At 36.3% G+C, this 21,263-nt stretch overlaps 1 protein-coding gene across 1 annotated transcript in view; it reads left to right on the top strand.

The window, feature by feature from the left end:
• CYP7A1 (cytochrome P450 family 7 subfamily A member 1) overlaps window positions 1-17,578 on the top strand; it is a gene marked incomplete at its 5' end in the record, with an annotated part of 46,309 nt that extends 28,731 nt beyond the window's left edge. Inside the window, 5 exons of the mRNA XM_081070239.1 lie at window positions 11,767-12,007; window positions 13,215-13,792; window positions 13,963-14,093; window positions 15,455-15,630; window positions 16,056-17,578. Coding sequence (XP_080926365.1) covers window positions 11,767-12,007; window positions 13,215-13,792; window positions 13,963-14,093; window positions 15,455-15,630; window positions 16,056-16,355 — 1,426 coding nt within the window. The 3' untranslated portion in view covers window positions 16,356-17,578. The remainder of the gene's footprint in view (window positions 1-11,766; window positions 12,008-13,214; window positions 13,793-13,962; window positions 14,094-15,454; window positions 15,631-16,055) is intronic.
• Window positions 17,579-21,263: the final 3,685 nt, after the last annotated feature.

Genomic DNA, 21,263 nt, shown 5'->3' with positions numbered 1-21,263 from the left:
CTGCTGAGATGGACTCCTGATGATCCAATGGGGGCCCAAAGTTTATGAATAATAAGAGTTTAGTGGCCATTTGCTGACAGGATCTCCTCATGTACTCTCTATGCTGGGAAGAACCCCAAATTGATGTTCCCATACTATACAACCCTGTTTGTTTATGCTGTCTGAGTCAACCAATGCAGGAAGATCCTGGTTTTGGCTTTCTACCAGTGGACTGAGAGAGACCTGCCTGTCCAATTAGAACTATGAAAATTGTATCATTGTTTGTATCTATACTAAACAATCAAAACTACATGATTCAGACTGCACAATTTGTTAAATCTTATTTGCATAAAATTGGGAACTTGGGTGGGAACTTTCTCTATAAAAGATGGCTTACCTTTTGTCTCAGTAGAACACAATTTAGGTTGCTGCCTGAATCTGTGTCTCCAAGGCTGTAGCTCTTTTGCTCAAATAAATGCTTTTTTATTCTTTATTATAGTCTAAAATTAATTTTGGTTTCCAATTCCACCAGTGAGAGTTAATTGCCTCCTCCAATTTCCTTAAATACAGAGGAAGTGTCAGTGTACATGGTTGTCCACTAGAGGATGATATGAGCCTTAACTTCTTTAAACATGAGACCGAATCAGATACTAGCACAAATATAATATTAGTACATCAGGGGGAAAAGTAATAAATGAACTCTAAAACAACCAAAATTTAATGTATTTTCATATTACCTTTGGTCTGTGCTATGGTTGGAATATATTTAATATTTTCTAAAACTACACATTAATAGGAGAAAAATCAAGCAAATGTAAGACAAAATTATTCCTAGAGACATTCTAGAATGACAAAAGGATCAATTCATCAAGAAATTATAACAATTATAAACATATAGGCAACTAACAAAAGAAACCCAAAAATACATGAAGTAAAACAGAATTTAAGGGAGAAATAAATAATTCAACAACAATGATTAGAGAATTCAATACCTAACTTTCAGTAATAGATAGAACAATGAGATAGAAAGCCAACAGGGAACTAGAAGACTTGAACAACAATATAAGCAAACTAGACTTAATAGACATATATAGAACACTCCGTACAACAAGAGCAAAATATAGTCTCAAGAATATGTGGAACATTCTCTAGGACAGATATATGTTAGAACGTAAAACAAGTTTTAATAAATTTTAAAAGATTGAAATCATACCAAATATGTTCTCTAATCATGATGAAATAAAATTAGAATTCAATAACAGAAAAAAATTGGGAAATTCACAAATATGTGTAAATTAAATAACACACTCCTAAATAACCAATGGATCAAAGAAGAAAACACAAAGGAAAGTAGAAATACTTCGACATGAATGAAATAAGTAGCACAACAGATCAAAAATTAATACAGTAGAAACAATGCTTAGAAGGAAATTTATAACTGCCTATATTAAACAAAAGAAAGATCTCAAATTAATAGCCTAATTTTCTACCTTAAGAGCCTAGAAAGATATAAGAGCAAGATAAAGTCAAAGCAAGCAGCAGGAAGGAAATAATAAAAATCAGAGGAGAAATAAATGAAATAGAGAATAGAAAAACTATAGATATATTCAATAAAACCAAAAGTTGGTTCTTTTAAAACAGCAAGAAAATTGACCAATCTTTAGCTAGACTGATCAGAAAAAGACAAATACAAAGAAAGAAAACAATTACTAAAATGAAGAGTGAAAGAGAGGATTTTCCTACCAACATTACAGAAATAAAAAGGGAAAAATAAATAAGGGAATGCTAAGAGCAATGGTATTCAAACAAATCAGATAACCCAGATGAAATAGACACATTTCAGGAAGACACAAACTATCGTACTTGACTTTAGAAGAAATAAAATATTTGAATAGACCATTAACAAGAAAAAATATTGAAGCTGAAGTGTTAAATTAATCCTACAAACAAAAGCCTGGAACGAAATAGCTTCACTGGTGAGTTCTACCAACCATTTAAACAAGAAATAACACCAATTCTTCACAATTTCTCCAAATATAAGAAAAGGAGGGATCACCTTCCAACTCATTCTATGGACCCAGTATTATCTGACACCAAAATCAGATAAAGATATTACAAGTAAAATAAGCTATAAACCAATATTCTTATGAATATTAGTTTATACAAATACTAGCAACACATAAAAAAGACTGCATACTATTACCAAATGTGATTTATCCAAGGAATGCAAGGGTGATTCAACATATAAAAATCAATCAATGAAATACACCGTATTAATATAATAAGGACAAAAACCACATGATTATCTCAGTACATGCAGAAAAATGATTTAACAAAGCTCAACACCCTTTCATGATAAAAACACTAGAAAAACAGAAAAGATGCTTGATCATGGCACTGTACACCGGAAGCTAAACAATAATGAATGCCAACTATAATTTTATATATATAATGTGATGGCTCGGTGTGAGGTCGGAGGGATAGTGGATGGGGGGAGGGGGGTTCACAGTGTGAGGGATATAAATGATGAACATCTAAGTATTACCTTGTGTTGTGCACCTGAAACTAATAAAAAGGAAAAAAAAAAAGAAAAACAGAAAAGAACAACAACACCACCTAGAAATAGAAGGGCACTACCTCAACATGATAAAGGGTATCTAAGAAAAATCCACAGCTAGCATTATACTTAATGGTCAAAGACTAAAAATTTTCCCCTAAGATCAGGAACAAAACAAGGACATCTGCTCTTGCCACTTCCTTTCAATATTGTACTGGTACTGGAAGTTATATCCAGGGCAGTTGGGCAAGAAAAACAAATAAAAGACATACATATTTAAAAGGAAAACTACCTCTATTTTCAGGAGACATGATCTTTTATATTGAAAATCTTAAAGAATTCACAAAAAAACCTCTTAGATCTAATAAAAAGTTTTAGCAAGGTTACAGAATGCAAAAATCAACATCCAAAATCAGTTTATTTCAATATACTAGCAATGAGCAACATGTAAATGAAATTAAGAAAACAATTCTCTGTAAATGCTATCAATAAAAATAAAATAACTTAGAAATAAATTTAACAAAAAAGTGCAAGTCATGTATACTGAAAACTACAAAACATCATTGAAAGAAATTACAGAAGACCTAAATAAATGGAAACACAAGACTTAATATTGTTAAGATGAGACCATCCTCCAAATTGATCTACAGAATGAATGTAATCCCTATCAAAATCCCAGCTTTCTTTTTGTTTTTTACAGACATTTACAACCTAATTTTAAAATTTATCTAGAAATGTGACAGATCCAGAATGTTCAAAACAATCTTGAAAAAAAACAAAGTAGAAGTATTCGTGCTTCCTGATTTCAAAACTTACTACAAGCCTACAGTAATCAAGACTTTGTGGTGCTGCCATAAAAATAGACATGTAGATCAATGGAAAATGGAATTGAGAGTTCAAAAATAAACCCTTACATGTATGGTCAGTTGGTGTTCAACAAAGGTGCCAAGATACTTCAATGGGAATGAGCATTCTTTTCCACAAATGGTGCAGGGACAACTGGATATCCATATACAAAAGAGTAAAGTTGGACTCCCTACTTCACACCATATACAAAAAGTAACACAAAAGGGATCAAAGACCTAAATATATGAGCTAAAAGTACAAGAAGTGTAGGAGAAAACATAGGTGTTAAGTCTTCATGACCTGAGATTAGACAATGTTTCGTAGACATATCACCAAAAGTATAAGTAACCACTTAAAAAAAGTAGATAAATTGGACTTCCATAAAAATTAGAAACCTTTGTGTATCCAAAGACATTATCAAGAAAGTGAAAAGACAACCCACAGAATTTGAGGAAATATTTGAAAGTCATATCTGATAAGGGTATAGTATCCATAATATGGAAAGAACTCTTCAACTGAACAATAGAAAGACAAATAACCCAGTTAAAAAATGAGCAAAGTATTTAAATAGATTCTCCATTGATTTACAGATGGCCAGTAATCACATAAAAAGATGTTCATCATCATCATTCATTAGGGAAATGCAAATCAAAACCATAATATGACATACCTTCTAGAATGGCTACAATAAGAAAGACCGACAGTAATAAGTGATAACAAGGACATGGAGGAATTGGAACCCTTATACGTTCCTGGTGGGAATGTGAAATGGTGCAACCACTTCAGAAATCAGTTTGTCAGTTTCAAAAAGTTAAATATAGTTACCGTATGACCCAGGAAATCCATTCTCAGCGATGTACTCAGAAAATTTAAAACATACGTTCACACTAAAACTTGAACATGAATGGTTATAACAACACTATACATGGTAAGCAAAGAATGGATAAAGGGTCAGCTCTCTTTCTCTCCTCTGGCTCCTCTCTCCTTTCTCTCCCTTCCTGAGTTCTCTTAACCTTCTGGTGAGGTCGGTTGGGCCCAATGAGTCCAATAAACCATTGATCTAGCTTCTTTTTCTGTCCAGTTGAGCTTCCTGGCCTAACATCCATAAGGTTCAGATTAAAGTCAAACTTATCATAAAAAGCAAGGCAGTCACTTAGCCTTCTTTGATTCTACCGTGTTTCTCCAAAAATAAGACCTAGCCGGACCATCAGCTCTAATGTATTTTTTGGAGCAAAAATTAATATAAGACCCGGTCTTATTTTACTATAATGTAAGACCAAGTCATTACTATAATGTAATATAATATAATATAATATGATATAATATAATATAATATAATATAATATAATATAATATAATATAATATAATATAATATAATATAATATGATAAATACTGGGTCTTATATTAATTTTTGCTCCAAAAGACACATTAGAGCTGATGGTCCGGCTAGGTCTTTTTTGGGGGAAACACAGTAGGTCCTCAGGCCTGCCTTTAACTTGGGCGAAAGGAGTTCTCCCTGTACAGCATAGCAGAGACTAAACTGGAGCTTAGGGCCAGAGCTTCTCAGCATTAAGTCATCTACAAATGGAGGCAAGAGTGTCCATTTCATAGTGCTACCATGTGGAGGAAATGAGGCAAGTATGTGAGGATCTTGGCACAAAACACTGATGCATTGCTTGATGTTTCCTGTTAACAGAAATGACACTTTATCAGAAATCAAAGAGTGGATTTGTTCTCCTGTTGATTTGCTGTGTCAGCCTGAGGCCAGAAACTTTGCCTGTCTTATCTACCTCTGTATCTCCAGCACTTACTTTGTGCGTTGCACAAAGTAGGTGCTAAGTTAATATGAACGAATGAAATGCATGAAAAACATTTGCTGAATGATCTACTCATCTCTACCTCATTACCTAACATCACCTTCCATGTACTTGTTGTTCAGAACATGTTTGATGAAACACAACTTTATATTTGAACATGTAGGCGGTATGCTTACCCTTTCCTAAATCTGTAACCAGATGTGCTTTGGTTCCATTGAACTGCTTGTGAGGTTCTGAGATGTGCAGGAGAAATGCTGGGCTTTAATTCAGAAAACTGTGGGGTTGTTTCCTGGATTTGCCACTTAATACTTACAACAAACATTTTTAAGCATAGATTGTGGCAAGCCCTATGCTAAACATTTTACACACATTGTCCTAGTTCATTATTATTATCTTAGTTCTCTATTATTATCCCCATTTTACAGATAGTGAGAAAGAGAAGACTTGGAGAGGATAGCATTTTGTTCAAAAACATACCCATAGTCAGTGGCAGAGCCAAGATGTAAACTCAGTTTTAATTCCAGCTTCCATTCCATTGATCATTTGAACTATTTCAAGCTTTGCAACATTAGCCACTAAACCATCATGCCCCTATTTCCTCATCTTTGAAGTAGCTAAAATACCTGCTCTGCCTGAGTTGATTATTTCATTCAAGTTGGAAAATATATACATATATACATATATATATATAAATAAATATTTTAAAAAGTGAAAACCTCAAAATTAATGTAAACATTATTATGATTCTCTGAAATACAACTTATTGACACCCTTTTTCAGTCCTATGAAATCATATTTGTTCAATGAACACATATAGATATACCAGGCATTTACAACCACAACACCATGTATTTAAGATTCAAAACTATGTTTGAGAATCAGATATTTTGTATCTACCATAACATAACTGTTTTTTTCCTAAAAAATATATTGAAGGCATAGCTCAAGTGTGAATAGACATATTTCCTAAAAGCTTATTATGAAAGCCCCAAATTAATCATAATAAGACCTTTCCAGCTCGTTACTCATTGGTCTCCCATTAACTTGCCCTGAATTAGGAACCTGATGTGCAGTCTTGACCCAGGGAGCTCTGGGATGCTCTTGGAAAATGATGAGCCCTGCATTAATTGCAATCTATAGTTCTACCATAGAGATTGGGTTTGACTTGAAAATTCAGGAAAACAACTGGTTTGACTCAGTTGTTTGACTATGTTCACAGTTCATTTTATTTAAAGCAAACAACATATTGATATGGGAGCTCTTTGTAAACTATGCTTATTGCATTTCTTACTAGAAATACCTAAATGGGCCATCAGTTTACATAACCTAATAGCTTTAGTTGTTCTTTCTACTTTGTTCCTGTAGTTTGAGTTTCCATGTTTTGTATATGTCTATTTATGGGGAAGTGGTATTGCACTTGGGCCCTATATTCTCCGAGGCTCAGAACAATTTCTTCCTCTACACGTCAGTAAATGTGTACTCTACATGACTCTCTACAAATAAAGAAGAAATTGACAAGCTATGGAGGGATTCGAGAATTTAGGTAAGCTTAGTTTATCATGGCAGGCCTTGGTAAACTACACACTCCTTGATAAAACACACTCCTTTCTGCAGCAGGGCCCTTAGGCTTTGCCCTGCTGCACTGGAATCCCCACAGGGTCAGGGCTCATGACTTCCTTGATAACCGCTATGTCCCTAGTCTTGATGCAGTGCCTGACACACATAGTAAGTGCTCAGTGTGTGTGTGTGTGTGTGTGTGTGTGTGAGTGTGCGCGTGTGTCTGTGTGAGTTAGTGCTCAGTGTGTGTGTGAGTGTGCGCGTGTCTGTGTGTGAGTGAGTGTGTGAGTGTGTGTGTGTGTGTGTGTGTGTGTGTGTGTGTGTGTGTAGAGAGAGAGAGAAAGTGAGAGGGAGAAAAAACTTTACAATTTGAAACAGAGGAGAGTAAAAAAGCAAGCAAAGAACTTTTCAACTTTGTTAGCATTTACTTAATACCGGATACTCTGAGTGCTACACCAAACACATTGCGATGTCATCAAATGTCACGATGCTTTAAGCACTTGACTTAGGAAACCTTTTAGGTGTTTCCTTGCAGCCTGTTAATAATTTTGACAAGCATAACAAGCATCTGAATTCCTACTCACCAGATTAGAAACAGCATATTAAGGGTGTGATAGATGCCATTTGTGGACATATGACAGTGGCAAGAAATGACATCCTCAGAAGGAAGACATAAACCACATATAACAAGAAAAAACGAGTATGGTAATTCAAGCTGCTGCTTTTCCTTAGCCCACTAAAGAAAATTGTGTGTGTGTGTTGGCTTTTGTTGTGTAGAAAAAGGAAAGTAAAGGAACGAGTAAAAAGAATAAATTGGGGTAGGAAAATTGAGATAAATATTAGCCAAGCTATATTTTCAAAGAATATGTGGTGTTCTGAGAGATGGTGAGAAAGACAAGACTTAAGGAAGTTTTCCTGGGTTGTGAATGTATTTCCCCTTTACCATTTTGAAATACTTTTAATTCTGACATAATTATAGATTCACAGGAGTTGCAGAGATAGTGTTTAGAGTTCCCATGTACCCTTTCCTTTACATGTTAGTTTGTTTTCATTTTTTTTTATTTGAGAAGTATCTCTAAAGGGCTAAATTGTTTGGATATTAGATTTGTCTCTAACTGTGATATCCTGCTGTGATAGGCCATGCAAATGTTTAGCTACTAATGAGTCATATAGAAAAAAAAAGAAAACAGATGTGGTAATTTTAAAAACCACTTCAGATTAAATATCTTGAATGTGCACAAAGCCCTAAAAAACCAAAATAGATTCAGAAATCTATGTACTACCATTCAATGATTGATATTAATAATTATGATCATAAATCATACTCACAAAAAACACTTGTGTTCTCTGTTTAAGACGGCAAAAAAGCATGAACTAAACCTATGGATTCTATAGCCAAAAATTGAAAACAAACCAATGTCCACTGGTAGCGAATCAGTAAACTAAATTAAAGTACATTTAGTCAATGGAAGACTATACACACATTAAAAATGAAGATATATAAACATATATACAATACATATATGTATTGTCACAGGAAATGTCTGCAATATGTATTTATTGTTTTACAGGCTCTGAAAATGGTCTTTAGTATAAACCGATCTTTGTGTGAGTGTGTTGATGTGTGAGTCACCATCTGTCCCCATGTTGTCAAATTCAGTGGTCATTTATTTGTTATCTTGACCTAAAAGTAGCATGTGATATAGTTGATCACTCATCTTTCTTTAAATGCATTCTCCTCTTGCTTTCTGAGACACCGTATTTTCTTGGTTTTCCTCCTGGTTCTTTCTTATCCATTTCTTCTCCTACTTTCTGCCTGACCTCAATAAATGGAACGTTCTATAGCTTGGTTGTGGACTCTATTTTTTCCTCAGTCTTTATTGTTTCCCTAGGTGATCTTATAAGGTCTTTTGGCTTTAAAAACCATCCAAACGCTGATGACTTGAGATTTCTATTTCCAAGCCTGGCTTTTCTCTCTAGCTTCAGACTCTTAAGCTCAACTGTCAATTTGACATTGATCCTTGGATATCTAATAGGTCTCTCAAATTTCAAATGTCCAAAACAGTATTTTGACCTGTTGGCCTCCAAAAACTGTCTCTCCCTACTCTATTGAGTCCCTCTATATGAATTAGCTCTTGACTACATTTTATCTTTATATCTTAACCAAGTTTCCACTCATTCATCCTGTTCTGATTTATCTTAACTTCTTTCTGGTTCTTGGTATATCTTTCTGGTTTTTGGTATATCTTTCAAGGATATACCAAGTTCATCCTTGACTCAGGACCTTTGCATTTGCTGGTCCTTTTTCCTAAAATTATTTTCCTTCTAATTTTCACTTGGCTCATCTCTTCTTATCATTCAGATATCAACCATAACCTCCTCAAAGAGCCCTTTTATGATCACCATACCTAAAGTTGTTCTCGTCCCCCAATAGCTCTCCACACCTTGTTTTATTTTTTTCATAACACTTGTATTTTATTATCTGTCTCTCTACTCCATAGAGTAGAAAATCTGTCCATCTTATTAATGCCTGCTACCAGAATACCTTTGAAGAGTTCTTGGCACAGACTAGGTACTCAATTAATATATATATGTGCACATGGAAATAAAGTTTGGAAGGATATATGTATACTAAACAATTAACAGTGGTTACATTTGAGTGGTGAGTAGAAAAACAGGTAAATTATGACTTGACTTTCACTTCTACTGAGATATATTTTAGTTGTAAGTTATTTGAAATGAAATTCTATTACTTTAACAATTAGAAAAATTAATAAACATATTTTCAATTAGAAAAAATAGTTGATAAAGTTTTGATGCTTGCATAAAACTGTTTAATTGGAAGATGCATTTATGTGGGATACTTTCTTGAGGATGTCAGGTGAGTAACATGTTATATCTATGATTTTGTAAAAGCATCTGAAACATGAAGCTCCAGAAACATTTCACCCAATTCTCTTTCCTTTGACCTTGACCATTGTCTCTCTCATAAACCATTTAAGATGATTTCTTCTTAAAAAGGTAACAAAATCAAATCATTAGCTTGATGATAACTTATGCTCATTTTTCTTTAAATTATTATATTTTACATCTTTATTTGATATGTCCATCCTGAACAGGTTTATGTGTTCTTTTTATAACCATAATAAACTTGCAATACTAGCTGTCATTCCCAAGTCTGAACTGTTAAGTCAACACATGTTTGACAGACCTTCAACTTATCAAGTATTGCAGTTCTCTGATTGTTTTGGAACCTCTTCTGATACCTGTGGACTTAGTTCAAGGCCAGTTTTCTTTTTCTAATAGGATGAACAAGTAGTTAATTGTTTGCTTTGGTCACTCAAGTGCAATATCTTTCCATATATAAAAGTCTAGCAGCAGTTTCTGTTCAGTGATATCCTTTCCTTTCTAACAAGAGTTTCCTTTTCAAAAGTTTTGCATTAGATTTGCAAAATGATGACCATATCTTTGATCTGGGGGATTGTTATGTCAGTGTGCTGTTTTTTATGGCTTATTCTTGGAATGAGGAGAAGGTAAGAAGAGTTTTATCTTTAAACTACATCTAAGTTTATTCAGTTAATGTTCTTTTACCTTCATTGTTATACAACAAATTTGGCCTTTTGTACTTACATACACTAGCATTTTCTTCTTCAATTTTTTTCTCAAATTAAAAAATTTAGAATTCAGATTTCAAAGTGGTATCTTTTAAATTATATCTAACAAAAGGTATAATGACAGTGATTTCTTTTTAGCATTGATATACCAATGGTAATGCAAAAATGTACTAACTTGTTCAACGTAACTGACAAATTTTATGAGATCTCTGTGTATATTTATGTAGATATATAAAGAGGAAGTCTGGATTAGTAAGGATACAAGTGGTAAGAGCTTCTTTCCATTATGTGGATTAAATAGATGCCCTGACTAAATAAATGTTCTTTTTTTCACCTAGTTCTTATGCATTGTTATAGGCTCAGCCTAAGTTTAGACCAGAGCATAGAGCCTGCATTGATCATTTTATTACTTTTTTTTTCTTATTAATGATAATCATGGTGAATTGGGAAACCTATGTGTATGTGACATCACTTTTATTTGTATGTGTCATTTATTAATTACTGGTTCAAGAATACAATAAATACAAATAAAGTCAGATACATAGCCATAGTTTATTTAACTTCTGATTGTCTCAAAGAGTATTTGGGAGCAAGGTATGTAAATATTGTCTGTTTTTTTTTGTCCCTTAAAATGTTTTAATTCAGGAGTGATAATTTCTAGTTTTAATTAAACTGCTTATTTGAAGTAAGAGAAAAAATAACTATTTTGTACTATGTTATTTTATCATAAGGGATAGTAGTTTTTGTTGGAAAACAATGTTTATATTCTTTAATGAAAACATTAAAATGGCACCTATATTATTTAATGAAAACATTTGAATTACAATTGATGGTCATGTCAATACTTATCTTAATTTCATTTTATAATAAGCTAATTTCTCAAATGAGGTTCTCCTGTCTTTAACTATCATCATCATAATAATATCTTTAAACAATGAAGATTTTGAAAACTACAATTCTGCAATTCTCTCTGTCATTCAGTATTCTATATCTTTAAAGAAAACAATCAAATACTTAGGCAAATGATGCTTAGAAAAAAATATGAATGCTAGAATGTAGTTTCATCTCTGTATTGAGAGCAAAAATCTTGTCCTTGTTCATTCTTTTATCCTCATCATCAGGAAAAGTGACCAGCACATAGTGAACATTCAGTAAGTGTTTATAGATATAGGCATGGATAGATGGAGTTAGTAATCATTTTCATCAACATATCATCTTACTCGATTAATATAATCCATTATTTTAATAAAAGACCAGGGTCCTATCAACACACAAAAATGTATCTAAACAGTAGAGTTTTGAAGTTTGAAGTCAGTAGTAAAAAACTGAAAACGTGGTATAAATAAAAAACAATGTGTAATTTTACATAACTATCACATATTTGTGTCTTACAGAAAAATGGGTGAACCACCTCTGGAGAATGGGTCAATTCCATACCTGGGGTGTGCTCTGCAATTTGGTGCCAATCCTCTTGAGTTCCTCAGAGCAAATCAAAGGAAACATGGTCATGTTTTTACCTGCAAATTAATGGGAAACTATGTCCACTTCATCACAAATCCCTTGTCATACCATAAAGTGTTGTGCCATGGAAAATACTTTGATTGGAAAAAATTTCATTTCACTACTTCTGCAAAGGTAACCAGTTTTGCATTTATGTGAAATTTGTTTGTTTTCTACTTTTTAATATGTCAGCCCGCTTACTCATTTTGAGGTACTCCCAAATGTTGAAGAGAGTTACCCTTACATAGAGATTCTTAGAAATATAATCAAACTAAACATAACCTCTTGGTACTAATCATTCTAAAATTCAAAATAAGTATAGATTTGTCATTTCTTAACCAGCTAATGAGGATGAAATAAAAATTAAATATTTTACTGAGCCAGATGGCACTGTATGAGTAAGAGGTACAAACTCACTCATATCAATGATGTCTACACAACATCCAGAATGCATATGGTGAGAACTTAACATTGAACAATTATTTTAACACACTAATGCCACACCATTGTTTAATTTGGTTAAGGAATTGACCAAATATTTTGGCATCACTTAGATGTAACCTAAGTGACTCTTTTATGGAGAAAAAAATTAACCAACATTTACTGAGTCTTTGTAAAGGCATATTAGATATGGTGTCTGCCTCTAAGTAGATTAAAGTCTACACAGAATATAAGAAAACACTAATGGTTAAAAACCATTATTGATTAGTACCAAATTAATGTGCAAACCAGTGCTCCAGTGAAAGAAAAATAAGAAATAGGCAAAGAGAGTGGTTGAGGGAAGTTTCACTGAAGAACTGGGATTTAACCTGGTCATAAAGGAAGGCCAAATGATTTGGCCATTTATTAATAAAGTACTATGAAACTGTATGTAGGGAGGCCAATCCTCCTGCCCTCCCCACCCGTTTTTTAACAGGTAAAGATTTTTGCAAATGAAACATTCCCAATTATGAAAGTATCTAGTTTATTTTTCAGTCATTTACTAGCACTGTGTCAGGTTTAACTTTTTTCCTACACATTTCATTTTCTCTCTCCTTTTTTATAAAGTTTATTGGGGTGACAATTGTTAGTGAAATTACATAGATTTCAGGTGTACAATTCTGTATTACGTAATCTATAAATCCCATTGTGTGTTCACCACCCAGATTCAGTTCTCTCTCCATCACATTTTTTTATCCCCCTTACCCTCATCTCCCTCCCCCCACCCCCCTAACTCTCTGGTAACCACTACACTATTGTCTGTGTCTATGAGTTTTTGTTTCTCAGTTGTTTGTCTTGTTCTTTTGTTGTTTTTGGTTTATATACCACATATCAGTGAAATACACATTTCATTTTCTGTCAGGCATTTGGACACAGAAGCATTGATCCGAGTGATGGAAATACCACTGAAAACATAAACAAAGCTTTTATCAAAACTCTGCAGGGTGATGCCTTGAATTCCCTCACAGAAGCCATGATGGAAAACCTCCAACTTGTCATGAGATTTCCTGTTCAACCTGAATCAAAGATGTCTGCCTGGGTGACAGAAGGCATGTATGCCTTTTGCTACCGAGTGATGTTTGAAGCTGGGTATTTAACTCTGTTTGGCAGAGACCTTGCAGGGCAAGATGCACAAAAAGCACTTATTCTAAATAGCCTTGACAACTTCAAGCAATTTGACAAAATCTTTCCAGCCCTGGTAGCAGGCCTTCCCATTCATGTGTTCAAGACCGCACACCATGCCAGGGAAAAGCTGGCGGAGGGCTTGAGGCATGAGAACCTGGGAAAGAGAGACCATATGTCAGAACTGGTCAGGTTTCTGAATGACCTGCTCTTCACCTTGGATGACATGGAGAAGGCAAAGACGCAACTCGCTGTCCTGTGGGCATCGCAAGCAAACACCATTCCGGCCACTTTCTGGAGCTTATTTCAAATGATTAGGTAACTAGCAACTTTTCCAGTTATTTCTTTCTTTTAGTAGAAGGCAGAAATTCAACTATAGAAAGAAAAAGAAGGACTACTGGTACTTTCTCATGTTATAAATCTGTTTGCATACCTTTTGGTGTAGAAAAAATTATTCTCTGTACATCTTTTCTTTTCACTTTTAATAGGAGCCCTGAAGCAATGAAAGCAGCTACTGAAGAAGTGAATAAAACACTAGAGAATGCTGGTCAAAAAACCAGTTTTGAGGACAATCCTATTTGTTTGACTCAAGTGCAACTGAATGATATGCCAGTGCTAGGTATGCTTACTGTGTTACATTTCATTTACTCTGTCCTACTAACAGTAATTGTCAGTATATATTATGCACATACTTGTTCTAGGCAATATGCTAAAGATTTTGCATGTGTTTTCTCTGTTGATCCTGACAGCAATTCTATGACTAGGGACTGTTACTATTTCTACATAATAAGTGAGGAGACTGAAAGAGGTTAAGTTACTGTCTGGGATTGAATGGTGGAACCAATTACAGCATTAATGTGGGACTCTTGATCCCATACTCTCCACCACTTCTTTGCACTACCCTATTCTGTCTCCTTTATTATTTCTCTTCCCAATTTTATGGTTAATGGCAGCATATTATTTATGTTCACAAAACCAAGGAGAAAAAAAGTACCATCAAGAAACTATAATTAGCTGCATAGGTTAGGTGATGGGATTGAAGGTTTTTTAATTTTTATTATTTTTGCTTCTCTATATTTAATAAAAATACAAAAAATTATATTTTTATAGTAAGAAGGAGTTTTCTTTTTGTTTTTGTTATTTTTGTCTAGAGGAAAGAAACCAGTGTCTGCTCAGAGGGGCAGTGTGTCTTAGTGAAAAGGACTAGAAGGCAAGAAGCGTAGTTCCTTTGTTGGGCTCTGCCCTGCCACAGGAGATCTCTGACATATCATTTCACTTCTGGGGGCCTTACTTTTCTCATTTGTAAAATAAAGTGCTAACTTGCTATGATTTTACACACAATCGTGTGCTAAGCACCCAAAACATGACAAAGGGATAGAGGCAAAGGTCAGGCTGGACCTTCTTGTTAGATCTGTGTATTTTAGCTATTATCAGGGTGGTCCTTTTGTCCCTTTGTGTCTTTACCAGGCAGCAGAGCATTGTCATACAACATTAGATAGTGTACTAATAAAAAGGGATTCTTGTAAACACTGAATTGAAGCTGCATCAAACCTCTGGAAAAATGATTCTAAGTAAAAGTGTTATCAATACATTAAATCTCAAAAATGACAAACTTTGAATAATTCACATAAAAGTGATTTACTGGTTTTCCCAATTGTATTGTCTAGTGTCATGTAGAAATAAGATTCCTGTTCCATAAAATTATAGAAATCTAGTTTTCATTGATGACCCAGAAGATTATATATTTATCAAAAGATTATTCTGGACTCAGATTACCAGATTAAAAAATACATTCAGACACAATTGAATTACTGAACATTTTGGGAAATTTGTATCTGGCAGCTTCCTGTAGTCTGTTTAGCTTTGTGTTATAGGCTGCTAGAAGCATATCAAACTGTATATACTATGTAGCCTTTAAATACTTTATTTGTTCTTCCTTCTTCTTTCCCTCTCCTTGTCTCTTTCTTTTAAAATATTTAGATAGTATTATCAAGGAGTCTCTGAGGCTTTCCAGTGCCTCCCTGAACATCCGGACTGCTAAAGAGGATTTCACTTTGCACCTCCAGGACGGTTCCTACAATATCCGCAAAGATGACATCATAGCTCTTTATCCACAGTTAATGCATTTAGATCCAGAAATCTACCCAGATCCTTTGGTAAGTGCCTGTTCATCAAACTTCAATATCCAGGTGATGTCTACCCAGATCGAATAAAGAGGAAATTCACCATTGTAGAATTGATTTGATCATCGAAGCCATAGGAATCGTCTCCTTTAAAGTCTTAGAGGCTGATAGTATACTGACCCTCATAGCTTCTGATCTGAACCGTTCTTTCTAGTTCTGCCTAACTGAGGAACTAGTCACCCAGGCAAAATAGGAGGTATTATAAAGCTTTCTTTTCCCATCGACTTTCATTAAGCTTCTGTTCCTTGTCACTTTCTGATTCACAGTGGAGTATTTGCAAAACTGCTAATACATTGAATTTAAAAAGAAAATTATCCTTTAGAGCTTCCAGGTCAACAAAGAGATACATTTATGTAAAACTAGCTTATAGGTTTGTTTTCTTTGTATTTTCCTTGCAGACTTTTAAATATGATCGATATCTGGATGAAAATGGGAAGACAAAAACCACCTTCTACAGCAATGGACTCAAGTTAAAGTATTACTACATGCCCTTCGGGTCAGGAGCTACAATATGTCCTGGAAGATTATTTGCTGTTCAGGAAATCAAGCAATTTTTGATTCTGATGCTTTCCTATTTTGAACTAGAGCTTGTGGAGAGCCATGTTAAATGTCCTCCTTTGGACCAGTCTCGTGCAGGCTTGGGCGTTTTACCACCATTAAATGATATTGAGTTTAAATACAAATTGAAACATTTGTGAACCTATGGTTGGAAAAAGAGGACCCTAGATGATGTGACAGGACTGCGGAATGCCATCATTTATCCGTCCCTTTGGACAGATGGATTTAACGGTGGTAGAACTGATTCACTAGGTCCAGTTCTGTTCACCGATATTTGCTTGTGAATCTAAATGTTTTTGTGCAAGTTTCCAGAAGCTATCTCAGACTGCGCTAGTGAAAGAAACTAGTTTCTAGGAGCACAATAATGTGTTTTCATTTGAAGAAGTTAGAGAATGTTCATGAAGCCAGGGACGAAACTTCATTATCTTCAGAGGAAAAAGCCTTTCCCCCCCCAGAATGAAGATATTCCAATTGGCAGATTTTTTTTCCTAAGGAAACAACTTTATTTTTATAAAAACTACCCAATAATTGTAGGTACAAATTCACGTTTTAGTGAAAGTGCATGACTTTTTGATTAGATGTATGATTCTACAGGTATAGATTTATATTATAAAGGATATTTCAAAGGATTATATTATGCCTTTTAGAAAAGAGAAAATCTTTTCCAGCTTTCCCTATGTCCAGTATTCAGGAATTTGAAAATCATGATCTGTTGTCCTGAAAACATTAAAATGTTTTAAACATTTTAAAAACATTAAAACATTTTAAAACATTATAAAAACATTAAGACACATTTTCCTTTGTGTTTTATTTATTCTTTCTAGAAACTCTAATGTCTATGTCAGGGTTCAGCTATCTTATTTATACTTTCATTAGATTCCATATTAAAGAGAAGATTTTCTTTTTCAGAGAAGACAGGTTTTCTGGTATTATTAACCATGCATCAGTGAAAAGAATGAAGCTCTCATGTGATATATTTTAAAATTAAAACTGGATGAAAATGACCATATGGTCATTTGGATATGAAAATGACTTTGGATATGAAACATGCAAAGCGTTCATCAAATGTGACTTGACATTGTATCCTATTTGAACAAAATACTTTTTATCTTTAAATGACTTGTAGTTGAAGGAAAAATAATTTAAGACTACAGTATAGTGTTTAACTACTGTGTACAACAGTGCTTCTGTAAAATATTTTAAGTATTGTAGTTATCAGCTATAATATTGGCATTGACATCCTGGATATATTTATATGTAAATTATATTTACCTTTTTACTTACACTACAAATATTAAGAAAACATTGTAACATTTGATAATTTTGAAATGATTCACCTTTCAGAAATAAAACTGTGAATGTGCATGTTTTAAAATTTTTTTTGAAGTAGCAAAAAGGTTTGTTATAGGCAGTCAGAATTATAACAATGAGAAACAACAGCCTGGCAGTAGGGAGGGATGTTACTAAAAGTGTTTATAAGAACTCAAAAAGCACTGCAGTAGGGCTTTTTAGTGTCTTCTAAATGGCCTAGTGTGGACAAATAATTCTCCTTACCTCAAAGTGGCCTTTGGGCATTGGCAAAATGCATATTAATCACTTTGACTTTGAGTTATCTGAAAAAAAGTCAATTCTTGGGGTATCCACTCTCAGGGACAAGAATAAGTTTCCCCTCCTATAAGGGCAGGAATAAATAATGCAGAACATCCATTGAAAACTGCTCATTCTCCTTGGCCTACCTCTTTGTCCTTTCCTCTCACGGGGCCAAGATCTGTTACTGGGCCAGGGAAAGCCCAGTCTTTCTTGGGCTTGACAGCTCTTTGCGTAGTTGAGGATGGCACTGGGGTCTCCAGCCCCTGGAGCCAGCACATCATGGTTCTTCTCTGTTCTTGTCTCTCTGTCCCTGTTTAATGTCATATGACCAACACACCCGCATGTCTGACTCAGGTCCCTGGGATCCAGTTTATCTTCTCCGAGTCACAATATTTATTTCTGCACTTATGACAATTGCTGTCTTCTTCTTTTAGAACGCTAAAGGAAATCCTTCAACTCCCCACACTAAATCAAATGTTTGAGGTCAGCCCTTACTTCTCATTAACTTTTAGGGTCAGGCCAATTTATCATGCAGTCAATCAGGGAAGGTTTCTTGCAAGGCCAGGCTTCCTGTAGAACCAAGAAAAGACTCCAAGAGTACCAAGACTGCACAGGGCTCCAGGTGTGTATCTGTCACAGCCAGCAGAACATGTCAAAACTCCCTGGACATTGAAAACTCAGCCTTGTGAAAGATCTAGAAACTCTAAGAAGAGTGTGGTGGGGTGGGGGTAGATTGAGGATTCCAGGTCACGTGAGAGGAGCTGGTATTTAGGGGCATGCCCCCACCCAGAATCTCACAGGCTATCAGAGCTACGGGGATTTTTGTTTTACAAAAAGGCCCAGAGAGTGATGGTGAGTTGTCCAAGGTCACACAGGAAGTCAGGGAAGAACCAGGATTAGGACCTACTGAGCCCCTTCTCTGTGAGACACACACACACACACACACACACACACACACACACACACACACACACCTTCTAAAGCAATGGATGAAAGAGGGATAGAAAGAGACAAGGTGGACCCAGAGGTGCAACTGAGGGAACCAGACATGGATAGGCCCTACACTACCCACCACAGGAAAGTGGAGAAGCTTCAGGGATGTGGGGAGAACCTCTACACGGTGACTGAGGCTTTGGAGACGCTAGAGAAAGGGGGCAAGGCTGGAGGGGACATCCCTTCTCCCTCCTCACTGTTGGGGGTTCCAAAGTTGGGAATCTGCAAGGTGCTTTCTGGGCCCACCCCAATCACTTGCTCCCACGCTTTCCCTCCCGCAGCTCTTGAATCTCCCCTATATCCGTGCCTGCCATTACGGCACCCTAGTGTAGCTCTCCTTCTCTCATCCAGTTCCCCTAATAACGGCGTTTTCATCTTTTCTAACACCACTCTTCTCTTTTCTAAGGACTTTTCCATCTATTATCTCTCATGTGTCCTGCGCGACAGGCTAAATTGTGATTGCAATCCCCACGTTGTAGTGTTTAGGAAACTTCCTCAGAAAAGTCCAGTGGCTCGCCAGTTACCTGGTGGTGAATCTGTGAGCAAAAACCAGGTTTCCAGACACCCAGCTGGTGTTTTCTCCTCAGCTCCACCACAGCCTGAGTTCTTCCACCCTCCACCAAGTTCCCTTTCTTATTTCTCTTCCATTGCCCCCACCCCACTGAACTCCTGTCTCTCCCTGGGAGCTGTCAGTTCCAACACCACCACCAACCTGCCTCCATAGTAGTCACTCAGGAGAACAGGTGGGACCACTGGGTGGGATGTGGGAGACAGAAGGAGAGGCAGACAGCCCAGGTCAGTCCCCAACCTAGCCTTTGGAGCCACGCTGAAACCTGGGAGGTGAGCGTCTTTCATTCCTGATTAGGCTCTGGCCCTATCCCCTTCCTGGGCACCACCAATCCCTTCTGTGTGGCTCTTTGATGCCTTCACCTCCCATCACTCCTCCCCTGTGGGAGGCAAAACTGTGGTTGGGGAAGCCAGCTGGAAGCCAAAGAGGAGTCAGGGAGTCAGTGCCAGTTGGTCAGGGCCCATTTCTGACCCCAACAGGCATCCTGTCATTCAAGGGCCAGGAGCTGAAAATATTCCCCTCTGAAAATGAGAGAAGCTGAAGGACTCTTCTCCCCTTCTCCATTCCATAATGTGATGGGGCTGGGAAAGGAAGGACAAAGTCTTAGGAGGCAAAAGGAACACAAAGACCCCAGTCTCCAGTGAAAGAAACAGATCAAGTGAGAAACTCAATCCCAGAGCCCCTTCTCCAAACCTAGGGATGAGGGTAGTTGGGATGTAGAGGGACCCCTCAGACTGCCAGATGGTGGTGATGACCAGGATCCCAGCTACCCGTTTCTTGGGCCCATTAAGTGTACCCTCTCCCTGCCCCCAGCCTCTACCGTGCTGTTGTACACAGGTCCGGGTGGTACTGCAGGAGGATGACTCTGCCCTGGGGGCTCTCACTTCTGTCCATCTCTGTTGATCACAGTCACCCATGGTGATGAGGTGTGCCCCTTTCTCCTCTGTGGGATTCTCAATGCTCATAGGAAAATACTGCAAGGACTTGAGCTCCCTCCCAGGGCACTCCATACCAGACCTGACCTGATCATCTTTCCCTGTGGAGGGGTAGTTGAAGGATGGCACAGAATGCTAAGCTCCAGTAGGGGGCCTCTGTGCCTGTGGGTGGGCGACCCACTGGGTGAAGTCAGGTGAAGATGGCACAACTAGGGTCCTGGTCACCGCTGTCCTCTACCCAAAGCTCAGTCCAGGCCTGAGCCCTCACTCCCACCCCTGAGAACAGAAGAGGTTTGGGCGCTGCAGGCTGAGGTGAAGAAAGAGACGCCTAAGATGTAGGGCCTGACTTGGGAATTGGGACCACCTCCACCCCAAGCCCCCCATCCCCAGAGAAGGACTGGAGCATCTCTTACATTTTTAAATATTCAGAATATTTAACACATTTACCTACTGATAGACTGCAACAATTTTGTTCATTCTTCATCTCTTAGAAAAAACAAAATAATCATTCAACTAAAAAATCTCCATTACACTTCATAAAACTCATTAAAGATTTTAAATTTTGCTATTTCATATTACCATGGAATTATCGCTTACATAGGGTTTTACAGCAGGAAAATTAAACTCATTTAGATGTGGCTTAAGGTTAACAAAATGACGTTTTATAGAAAATTGTTTTTAACTAAATTTCTAATGTGGTTTCTTAACATATTTTATAATTTGCTGTAGGCGTCCATACCTCTTTCCACAGCTTTCATTATTCTTGTATAGTAGGGGTTGGCAACTGATAGAACTATGGGCCAAAGGTGGCCCTCTACCTGTTTTTGTATAGATTGAAAGCTAAGAATGGTTCTTACATGTTTTAATGGTTGGGAAAAATATCAAAAGAAGACTATTACTTCATGACATAATGAAAATTATATGAAATTTGGGTTTCTGTGTCCATAAGTAAAGTTTTATGG

This window comes from Rhinolophus hipposideros, assembly GCF_964194185.1.
Source record: "Rhinolophus hipposideros genome assembly, chromosome: 13".
NCBI classification, from domain to species: Eukaryota; Metazoa; Chordata; class Mammalia; order Chiroptera; family Rhinolophidae; genus Rhinolophus; species Rhinolophus hipposideros.
The sequence above is the reverse complement of the archived record's forward strand: the minus strand, read 5'-3'. Positions and strand labels throughout refer to the sequence as shown.